The sequence below is a fragment of the Impatiens glandulifera genome, chromosome 1 (genome assembly GCF_907164915.1).
Source record: "Impatiens glandulifera chromosome 1, dImpGla2.1, whole genome shotgun sequence".
Lineage (NCBI taxonomy): Eukaryota > Viridiplantae > Streptophyta > Magnoliopsida > Ericales > Balsaminaceae > Impatiens > Impatiens glandulifera.
In genome coordinates this window covers 75,535,074-75,547,440 of record NC_061862.1, presented here as the reverse complement: position 1 = coordinate 75,547,440, position 12,367 = coordinate 75,535,074, and the positions used below count along the sequence as shown (strand labels likewise).

General features: G+C 35.6%; 1 protein-coding gene across 1 annotated transcript; it reads left to right on the top strand.

Annotated features, from left to right (window-relative positions):
• Window positions 1–469: 469 nt before the first annotated feature.
• Window positions 470–1,978, top strand: LOC124921591 (hydroquinone glucosyltransferase-like). Its single transcript, XM_047462265.1, has one exon. It carries the CDS (start codon window positions 485–487, stop codon window positions 1,883–1,885), a length of 1,401 nt encoding a protein of 466 aa, XP_047318221.1. The 5' UTR covers window positions 470–484; the 3' UTR covers window positions 1,886–1,978.
• The last annotated feature ends 10,389 nt before the right edge of the window (window positions 1,979–12,367 follow it).

Genomic DNA, 12,367 nt, shown 5'->3' with positions numbered 1-12,367 from the left:
TTACGTTAAGGCTGACTTATTATTAATTTTTTTGAAGTAGGAAAGTGACATAAATTCTAATTAATTTTTTTAAAATAAAATATTCATTTAGTTGTTTTTGTTTTTTTTTTTTTTCAAGTTCATCCCATTTATTTTTCTTAATTCACCTTAACTCTAATTTTTGAATTAGTTAAAATACAAATTAAAGAAAATCTTTTAATTTTTTTCAAATATTTTATATGAATTTAATTTGATTATCTACACAAATGTTTCAAAATGAAACCTATGAACAATTCCATTAAATTTACCTTTTCAAAAAAGGTAAAATCAAAATTCCATTATAGTTAGTAGGTTTTCAAGGGTAAGTATCAAAATGATGAAATAGTTAGAGGGCTTAATTGAGGTCAACTCTAGCTCTATCATGTGCCCCCCATTACTATCATCATCTTCTTCTTCTTAAATAGTACTCACCAAGCTTTTGTAATTCCTCACAAATCACAAAAACATGGAACAAAATCAATCTCCCCATGTAGTTCTCTTAACCACGCCAGGAATGGGTCATCTCATTCCACTCGTGGAACTCGCTAAACATCTCGTTCAACTCAATTTCTCAGTCACCTTCTTCATTCCCAGTGATACCCCCATAACCAAAGCTCAAAAATCCTTCCTTGACGATCTTCCCCATCGAGTAAGTTACCATCTTCTTACTCAAGCCAACACCGACGATTTACCCCCAGATGCCAAAATCGAGACCCGAATCTGCGTTTTGCTTAACCGATCACTACCCTCGATTCACGAATCACTCAAATCTCTTTCTTCCACGAATCGGATCGTAGCTTTCGTTTCAGATTTCTTCGGGTTTGAATCATTGGCAATCGCTAAAGAACTTAACATCCCTCCTTATATTTTCTTCTCATCCACAGCTATGATTCTCTCTTTTCTTCTTTATTTACCGGAGCTGGATAAGAAAGTCTCCGGCGAATACAAGGAGATGACAGAACCGGTTCTACTCCCGGGTTGTATTCCTCTCAACGGAAGGGATCTTCTAGACCCGGTTCAGGACAGGGGAAATGATGCTTATAAACATATGCGTTCAGCCGGGGAGACGTTTAAACTGGCGGAAGGGTTTTTGGTGAATACTTTTGAGGATCTTGAACCTAACGTTTTAAAGAATTTACAATCTAGTTCAGCGGTTTACCCGGTCGGACCGCTTGTACGGATGGATACTAATTCAAATGGACTTGAAGGGTCAGAGTGTTTGGATTGGTTGGACACCCAACCGCCCGGTTCGGTTATTTTCGTTTCTTTCGGTAGCGGCGGGACCCACACGCACACTCAGATGACCGAGTTGGCTCACGGGTTGGAACTGAGCCAGCAACGGTTCATCTGGGTTGCAAGGAGCCCGAGCGCTGGGGTGGCGGAGGCGAATTATTTCAGCGTTCATAGCCATAACGATCCGTTGGCATTTTTACCCGAGGGGTTCGTCGAGAGGGTTAAGGGTCGGGGTTTGGTTTTGCCTTCGTGGGCCCCGCAGGCTCAGGTTCTCATGCACGAGTCGACTGGGGGTTTTCTTACGCATTGCGGCTGGAATTCGACGCTCGAGAGTATAGTGAATGGAGTGCCTTTAATCGCGTGGCCTTTGTACGCGGAGCAAAAGATGAACGCCGTGTTTTTGACCGAGGATTTGAAAGTGGCGATTAGGGCGGACAATGATAAGGGTGAGATCGGACGGGAGGAGGTTGCGACGATGGTGAAAGCGTTGATCGAAGGTGAAGAAGGGGAGGGAATTCGAAAACGGATGAAGGATATGAAGGAGGCAGCCGCAAAAGTTTTGAGCCAAGATGGATCTTCTACCAGAGCACTTCTCGAGGTAGTTCAGAAATGGAAGGCCGTGCCCGAAAACTAAACTAGGTGAAATGGTCGACCCTAATGATAATGATTGAATTGGCCTGATCCGAACTCAATGTCATTTTTTCGTGATTCTTTTAGACTTGTTTGGATTGCTGTTTTCTTTTGAATGATGTAATTCATTGTTGTACCATTTTGTTTATTTTACATTTAATAACCATAGATGTTGCCATTAATAATAAACTATGGGTGCCTTATTTGAAATAAAATCAATCTTTATCTAAGAGCTTTATGCACATTTTGTGTTTTTTTTTTTTTATAACAACTTGAATTGGTGATAATATATTGTTTTAATAGAGGACATATTAATTTACCTTTCAGGAATAGCCCATGTTGGTTTAGACAACCAAAAATCTTTAGATAACTAGTGACTTTTTTTCACGATATTTGTTTTCAGTCACTTAATTTCTTTTTAACTTTTTCAAAACAAAAATAATTATAAAACAAGAATAAAAATAAAATAAATTAAGAAAAATGACTATGTAAAAAATTTCAGTTAAAAGAGTCTAAATAAGCATCACTTTAAGGTTGTATCAAGTCTTTTACCGGTTTTCTATTATGTGTCTCTAAACATTGTACATCTTGCGACACAAGATTGTGCGTCGGTAAACTAGAAGAATTTTCACCTTAATCTAAATTCATGTTTTGAATGACTCAAATACTTCTATATATCTATTATTTTAATTTTATCTAACAAACAAAAATAGTTTTAACTTTTATACATACAAATGTTTTACAATACTTTATTATATATATATATATATTTGTATTATCCTAGAACAATTAAAGAAAATAAACTTACAGTTTTATTTTGTCACAACGAGGCAATTAACTTTGATAATAATTTAAAAAAAATATATATAAAGTTAAATAAAAAAATTGATGAATAAAAATGCAGAAAAAAAATGATTTTTTATGATATGCATCGTCTTAAAAATATTGATTTAGATTACAATATTTTTAACAAATTAATTTTACCTTTTATTAACCATTTTAATAAAAAATGAATATAAAAATAAAGCCCAATAATAACACATTAATATCATAGATGCTAAGATGCTGACGGTTTCCAAAGCTGTTACCGGCACTTGTTACAGAAGCTGCATCTTGTGTTGTAATTATTTTACTGGCTTAAGTGCAAGTAATTGATATTTAAAAATAACTCGTTAAATAGTTAAGGTGAAAATAATTTTGTCAAGTCTTGAAGTAAAAAAAATACCAGTATATATTAAATTTTAGAGTAAATGAAAAATGTAAGTATTATGTTAAAGACCTCTCCAATGTCAGATATTTTGTTTTTCTCCACTCAAAATTATCATTTTGGACCTACTCATTATTTTATATAGTTAGTTAATTGGAACCATCCTATATCTAAACAACCCAAAAGAAAAAAAAATGTGTGGTCAATTCTCTATTTTAAGCATATACCAATGTATCATTCTTTTGTGTTTGTGCGTGCTTGTTGAGAATATTATTTTAATTGATTTATATTGGTAACTGAGAAAATAATTAAATGAATAACATAAAATTTATTAAAAAATTAGTAAATAGAGTGAGACTAATCCACCATTTTTCCAGGCGCAGAACTTGGCACCTGACGGACTCGAACCCAGGACCTCATAGAGGCCTGGGGGACATCCACCTCCTGTTGCCGTTAGGCTAGAAAAGGGGATGACACACACTTTTTTATCTTTCCTTTTGGGAGGGTACAGTACAAGATTATGCAACTTCGGGATTTTTAACTAAAATATGACAATAATTGATTACAATGGAGTAACTAGTAAAGCTAACCACATTACAATGGAGCAATGCATTGTAGATATACAAGCATACGAAAAAAATACAAACCCGATATAAAAATCGAGAAATGATGTACTACATTGATGGGATTCCTATTATAGTTGATGGAGCTGTGACACACTACCATATGTATAAACGATGATATCACGAAGCAATTAAAGTATGCGAAGATGTTAAGGACGAATACGTGATTCAGGATGATCATGCATATTCATCAACCTCCAATTCAGGAAATGATCTCTTGATCATAACACACAACTTCAGATCCCTAGAGCTCGGTCGAAGATCAAATACAAGGAAGAGAATGAGAATCGCTCCTTAACGTCTTATACACTACTACGCTAAAAAAAACTTGAAGTGGCATCGTCATACCCTTTTGAAGACTCGGTGATTCCATTCGAACAAAAGGAGTAACTAGAAAATTAACTATGTAAATGGAGAAATGAATTGTGGATAAGCAAGCATGCTATAAATTCTAATTTGGTGTAGAAACCGAGAGATAATACAGTCCATCAATGTGAGGCCTATTAAAGATTTGACGTGACCCTAACAAGTTATTCGTACGATATCTCAAAGTGACTCGAGCATATGACAAGGCTAGACATGGATCTAAAGTCAATGATACTTGTGCTCATTTAGTGGTCTCCAAACTAAGACATGATCTCTCGATCATAAATAATGACTCTAGATCCTAAGACCTTGACTTGTTCTTATACTACATAACGATCTTTGTGGAAACAAATCTCAATGTCTACTAAAGCTAGTGAATCATGGAAGACGATGATGTACCTTCCGGAAAATCTGAGTAAAAAATTAGAACATGATCTCTTAATCATAAGTAATGGCTCTAGGTCCCAAGACCGTGACTAAAGTTTAGACTCAAGAAAGATACTCATGGAAGAAGAATCTCAATATATACTCGAGCTAGTGAGTCAAACATTCAATGTATATTAGAGAATACAATGAAGAATCCCCGAACAATCCGAGGATAAGATTCCTTCCCATACTTGATTGATGATACACTTAGAAGTCTAAAAATTCCATGAATGAAGAATTTAGAATTGATTTACCCTTCGTAGGATTGTATTTGCATATGCATGCATTAATATCATTTGCATTGAAAATATTTGTATTGACAAACTTCAAAAATAAAAATAATAATAACTATATCAACGAGAATGAAACTTTAGTTTATATACTAATGACACTAAAAAAATGATGAATGGAAAACAACTAAAAAGAAAAGAGAAAAAAAATAAAATAATTAAAATAATAAATGGTAATAAAATCGTAACTTTCATGTTAAGTGTTTTTGTAATAAAATAAATTCTTAGTTCATGCACTATGACATCTTTAAAATAAAAACAAATGACAAAATGGAAACACGAACAAAATGAATTGTTTTTATTAATGACCACGAACTACGTCAATGACCTAATTCTTTGCCAAAAGGTTTGTAGGCAGCCTATTCACTAAGTCCGGTCATAATCTGTATTTCTCTTTATAAAAAACATATAAGACAATATTTTTGATTTAAAAAAATCCATATGTCAATACTAGGGACATTAATTAGAAAACACGAAAAAAAAGGTCTAACCGTAAAAAATAAAAAAAATGATTCAATGTCAGAAGTTTATTTCTGATAACGCATTCTAAGTCATCCAAAAAAAATAAAAAAAAATACAAAATTAGATGTGATGTAAGACACCTATCACCGATAGCGCATTCTAAGTCATCCAAACAAAAAATAGAAAAAAAAAGATATGATATAAGACACCTATCACCGATAGCGCATTTTAAATCATCCAACAAAAGGGAATAAAATAGATACATTGTAATACGTATTGTAACCCCTGGAAAATCCTTTGGTTATGCAGAAAGTTCGAGGTTCGAGAATTTCAACCTCGGTTCACTAGTAGAAAAATAGGTATTAGTAAGGGCGAAAACCGTTACTGAAAGCACCGAATGTCGTTACTGAAACATAATTGTAACGGCAAATAAAACCGTTATCAATCGTTACTGAAAAATATGTTACAGAAACTTCACACGTATCAGTAACGGCTTTCGAAAGCCGTTACTGATAGTCGATGGATAACAGTAACGGTTCTAGCCGACTTAAAACCGTCACAGAAACTGACAGGTATCAGTAACGGTTTTCGAAAACCATTACTGATATTAAAGGAACAATAATAACGGTTCTAGCCGACTTAAAACCGTTACTGAAAGACATTTATATCAGTAACGATTTTCGAAAGCCGTTACTGATACCTGTGAAGTTTCTGTGACGGTTTTTTATTTGTTAAACCGTTACAGGAATTTTTAAGAGTAACGGTTTTTAATTCATTAAACCGTTACTAAACCATAATCGTTTTTTTATTTTATTTTTTTCTCCAAATTTTTACCTATATCACAATCATCAATAACCAAAACCAAAAAGCACAATCATCAATAACTAAAAACCCAAAACCACAATCATTAATTCAAAACAATAATCATCCACAAACTACAATCCATCCACAAACTACAATCCATCCACAAACTACAATCATATCACAAACTACAATCATATCACAAATCCACAAAAACCATTAATTAACGTACTTCAAATAACAATTCAACTAACCAGAATACACGGGAAAGCGACGATCAAGTGGAATGGGCATCATCTCTAGTGGGAGGGGCAGGTGGACGTGGAGGGCGACCACCGGGAACCATGGATAATAAGAAGTTCATCGTCTCCCTCATCTCAAGCATCTCATCCCGCATTCTATCACGCTCTACAACTGATTGTTGTCTATCCCTTCGGGCTTCTTCACGTTCCATTTCACGCTGCTTTAGTAATTCATCACGCTGCATTAGTAATTCTTCACGCTCCATTTCACGCTGCCTTTGTGCTTCCTCACGCTCCATCTGACGCTCCATCTGACGCTTGAGTAAGGCTTCTCCGCGCTCTCTCCGTGACTGAATCTTCTCCGCTTCACGCTCCTCTCGCATCCTCTACATCTCCTCAAGTAAAACTCGGTTTTCTTCACAAAAATGTTGCGTGTCACTACGCGGTGTGCTAGAACCCCCACGGGCATCTACTCTAAAACATGTAGGTGTGACACCTGAGCCCATACCCACGACTCTCCCATGTCCCTGAGACCCGAACGCACACTCAGCCAACTGCAGGTCATTCCTAGTCGGGTCTTCTTCTATAGCAGTTCGCAAGGCAGTCTACAAACACAAATTACATTTGATTACATACATAAAATAAATAAAATAAATAAAACTAATAAACACGACTTACCACTTTTTCTTGAATAATAGGGGGAACCTCCAGATTTGGATCTTGTAGAGTTGGTTTCTTTGTATGAGTGTGGAGAAATAATTCCGCAAAATTAGGCGACGTACCGGTAGTCTTCTCTTGTACAAATTTAATAATTAATAAAAACGTAATAACATTATAAACTTTGTTATTCAATGATAAAACGAACCATTTGCTTCTCCACTTGCGAAAATGAGATGATGCCCGCATGATTCTTGTACACAACACGCGACCTATTTTGCGCATTCATATTACTTGTTTTCTGCAAATAAGAAAAGATTTGTGTTTAATGAATGATTAATTTCAGATCTCTTTATAAAAATTAACTTACCTTAAACTCCGGAGTGAGAAAGCGACGATCAAGAAGATAATGTCAATCACTTAGTTCAATCTCGGGAGGGGGATTTTCCCTAATCGCAGCCTCGTTACCTTCACGAGCTTTAACGTACAAGGTGTTCCATTGACATCTCCACCCATCCCATAATTTGTTAGCTTGAAATAAACCTTGTTTGCGATAGTTGTTGATGTCATCCCCCACAGCCACGAAAGGATTTAAAAAGTCAACATTAAAATACGATTATAGATTGTGATTAATACATAAAAGTTAATTATATAATAAGTTACTGTGATAGCCATCCATATGTGATCTAGCTGAGTAGAGCTCAGGTCCGACCAACGTAAAGTCCTGTGAGGTAGTGCATTGGAGTCTCGAATGACACTCCCAATATGCCTCGACCACGCTGTCCTATTCTCGCACATGGGCTTACCATCTACCGAGTTAAAACGAAGAGTCATCTTTTACCCCGCTTGCAATCTACCAACTGCTGTATTTTTGTTCTTGTCCCGTCTCCTCCTCGAAATAGATCCTAAAAATAAACACAAAATTATATAGGATCATAACAAATTAAATACTTAAGCAAACACCGGTACCTCCATCTTGCTCCTCAGACGGGGGTTGTGTCTCATCATCATCAGCATCATCTTTGAAGTTAGTGTTTGGTACACTATCGACATTCATCACATCATCAAGGTCCAAATCAATTTCCCCGATAGAGTTAAGTAATTGCATAAGATCTTCTGAATGCTCCTCGGTCCTTTGTACAAGGTCGTTTAGCGCTCTGCTTAAACCCTTTCCTTGTATTCTTTTAGGTGCCATGATAACTGTAAATTTTGAATGTAATGTTTATAAGAACAATTTACCAGTAACCCTTAATAGAAAATAATTCAACCTTAATTAGAGTAACGGGGATTTATTGGTGTCATAATTTTCCATTCAAGCCTTGATGCCATATTTGTAAAGTAAAAGACTTGTTGTGCTTGGCTTGCCATTATGAATGGTTCATTTAATTGAGTCTGTAGAATCCTGTGATATTTATACTAACATAACCATAATTATCAACTTTAATACCCCGATCTTTGTGATAAACATCAAACCATTTGCATTTGAAGAGAATAACTCGTCTTCCACAAAAGAATATCACTTCTATGATTTCATTGATCACTCCATAGTAGTTAATAGTCTCGGCCTCATTATTACCAAAAACCAAAACCCCTCTATTTTGGGTAGTCAAGCTCTCGTCATGTTTTTCAGTGTTAAACTTGTACCCATTTATTTTGCACGAGTTATATTTCTTTGCATACAATGTAGGCCCACGTCCTAAAATCTTAAGATTCGTTGTCCTATCGGATTGATCGGTTAATTGCTCCACCTATTAATTAGAAATTATTGTTAAACTAATTGTCATATACTAAAAAAGGAAATTGTTGAGACGATTACTTACTCTTTCTTGGAAATATCTAACATATTGTTTATCCCGAGCCTCATTGGAAATATTAGGAGGGCATGATTGAACGAAATCGCTGCGCAAACGATAGATTAAATTATTACTTAAATCATACCTATATAAGATGTAATTATAATGGACTTACTTATAATATTCTTCAGCTTCGCGACAATTTTTTAAGATGTACCAATGAACACGCTCACGATCACCCGGTTGATATGTGTAGGTTGTGCCATTAGACAAGTCTTCCATAGCGATGAATATGGAGAATGTTGTACTTGTATTTATCGATTCATCTTCTGACTCTTGATCGTCCAAATATCGGGCACACATACTCATACTCTCATTCAAAAGGTAACTCTCGCTGATTGAACCTTCTGGAAAGTTCCTGTTCCTAAGATATTTCTTGAGTGTGCTCATATATTGTTCAACTGGATACATCCATCGATACTGAACCGGCCCTCCAAGACAAGCTTCAAAAGCTAAATGAACTGGCAAATGCACCATCATATCAAAAAAAGAAGGTGGAAAGATCTTCTCCAATTTGCAAAGTGTCAAGACAATGTCGTCATGTAATGTTTCCAATTGCCCGCGTTGTAAACTTTTTTAACAAAGCAACCGAAAGAACCTTGCTAAATTCACCACAGCATCATACACATCATCGGGAAGTAGGCCACGTGTAGCTAATGGAAGGAGATATTGTAATAGAATGTGACAATCGTGACTCTTCAATCCTGAATTTTTTTTCTCCTCCATGTTTACACACGCCCCAATATTTGAACAAAAACCGTCGGGCATTTTAATATCTTTCAAAAACTGACATAAACGTTTCTTGTGTTCTGAGGACAATGCATAGGGGGTCGGCGGACACCGAAGAACACCATCAACTTCAACCGGGTGTAAAGAATGTTTTATGTTCATTATGACCAAATCTTTCCTTGCTTTAATTTCATCCTTGGTCTTTTCTTTAAAATTCATTAAAGTTCCCAACAAACTATCACATATATTCTTCTCAATATGCATTACATCTAAATTATGTCTCAACATCAAAGATTTCCAGTAAGGCAATTGAAAGAATATACTGAATTTATTCCAATTATCACCTCGGGATTCATATATAACTTTCGTTTTCTTAGGCAGGTACTTTGTCAAACAAATTTCCTTTAGATCACGCGCCTGTAATTGAATTTCGGAACCCGATAATAGTACAGGAGGACCTCTATGCTCAGTATGCCTGTCAAACGTATCGGTCTCTTTACGCCATCGATGATTAGACGGGAGGAATCGTCGATGATTCATGTAACACTCCTTCTGGCAATTTGTTAACCTCAAAGACGCAGTGTTATGATTACAAGACGGACATGCCAATTTCCCTTTTGTACTCCATCCAGACAAATTTGCATATGCCGGGAAATCATTAATAGTCCACATAAAAGCTACCCATAAATTAAAATATTGTTTCTACTTGCATCGTATGTCTTCACACCGGTATTCCATAATTCCGACAACTCTTCAATTAGTGGCTCAAGAAATACGTCAATACAATCACCGAGACTTTTTGGTCCTGGAATGAGCATTGAAAGAAGAAAATTGTTTTTGTCCATACATGTGGTAGGAGAGACGTTGTCCACACATATCCCTTTAGCTATGAAATGACGTAAGTTAGTATGGTAGTTGGTCCATTCGATCCTATCTTTTCATTCTTGCAAGTCTTCAAAAGCGATTGAATGTGGACGCCGGTCTATCAGTTCATGTAGTAACCATAACGTAGGCCTACCAGTGTTGTCGTATAGCCAGGCTTTTATGGTATGGTTGTAGTCCCATTGCATTGAATCGTACATCTCTTTTTTTGTTGAGTCTTCCAGCTCTCTAGGCTCTGCTCTCTTAACAAGCTTTCCAGTTTAGTTAAGCTCTACCTTATCCTTCCAGCGGTTAAGCTTTCGATGGTTTCTTTAGCTAGAGTTTCTTTTAGTTCGTAATTTGGTGATACTTGGAAAAGGGCTTTCGCAATTCATTCTCCGTACCTATTTTAAAAACGGTCTCTACTTATAAATTTGACTTTTAAAAATCGATTGTATAACATTTTATTTTAACCAATTATTCTTCCGGTCCTAGACACCTATCATTGATGTAAGACACCTATCACAAATAGCGCATTTTAAATCATCCAAAAAAAGGGGAAAAAGATGCGATGTAATACGTATTATAACCCCCCCAAAACCCTTTAGTTATGCGGAAAACTCGATTTTTGAAAATTTCAACAACGGTTTGTGTGTTAGGAATTTTTTAAAAATAAAATATTATATTAAGATATTTTAAACAATATTTCCTGATAGTTTTTGAAATTAATAATAAAAGTAATTAATTTTAGGGTTCAAATTTAAATAATCTTTAGATTTGTTATAATCAAATTAAAATTTGATTATTTGAAAATTTGTGTTTAAATTAATTAAAAAAAATTAATTTAAAAGATTATTTATTTGAAACAAAGTCTCCAATTGATTTTTGAAAAATCAATAAAAAAGCATACATAACAAAAGTATTTTTAGCTATAGTTTCTTTCAGTTCGTAGTTTGGTGATACTTGAGAAAGGGATTTTGCGCTTCATCCTCCGTACCCATTTTAAAAACGGTCTTTACTTATAAATTTAACTTTTAAAAATCTCTTGTATAACGTTTTATTTTAACCGATTATTCTTTCGATCCTAGACATGTATATGTTTTGCATATTTAAATAATTGTAACAACAATTATTTAAATGCTGGTACTTATTTATAATGATGACTAAGGAGGAAAATACATGAAGAACATCAGTATTATAAGGAACTATGGCTTAAACATAAATCTCAAACAAGCCTTTAACAAAAATAATTTCTTGAAAATATCCCAAAAATATTTTGAAATCATTTTTTAATTTTTCGGGATTTTTAGAAAATGGTTTGAGGTTTCAAAATTGCAAAAATAATTTTGGAATTTGAAAATTGGAACCAAACAGGCCTTAGGACCGATGTCCTAGGTCCTGGGTTCATTTGATTGTCAGGGCTAAAAAGCTCTTGAACCTGGTTGAGAACCCTTCGGTCCAGGTTTAGGATCCTCAATCGAGGTGCGGGAGTCCCTCGGTCGGGGTGCTAGGGCCTCTTAGTCCTTGGCTAGAATTCTTGGTCGGACGCCTCGATCTTGGGTGGAAGTCATTGGTCCCATGTTTGAGAGTTCTCGGTCGAGTGCGAAACTCTTCGGTCCTAAATCTGACTTATCGGTCAAACCTCTCGATCCTAGGTAGAAGTCATTGGTCCTGGGTTAGGGAGTTCTTAGTCGGGTGCGAGACTCCTCGGTCCTAGGTCTGACTTCTCAGTCATGGGGGGAAGTCATAGGTCTTGGGTTAGGGAGATCTCAGTTTAGTGTGAGACTCCTCGATCATAGGTCTGACTTCTCGGTCGAATGTAAAAATCATCGGTCGGATCTCTCTACAAGAACATTCGCGGATCTCTCGGTCATAGCTGAAAATCCTCGATCAGACCTCTCGGTCTTGTCTAAAATTTATTGGTCGGACCTGTCAATCCTATAGAAGATCAAAATTGCAGGTTTTGCAA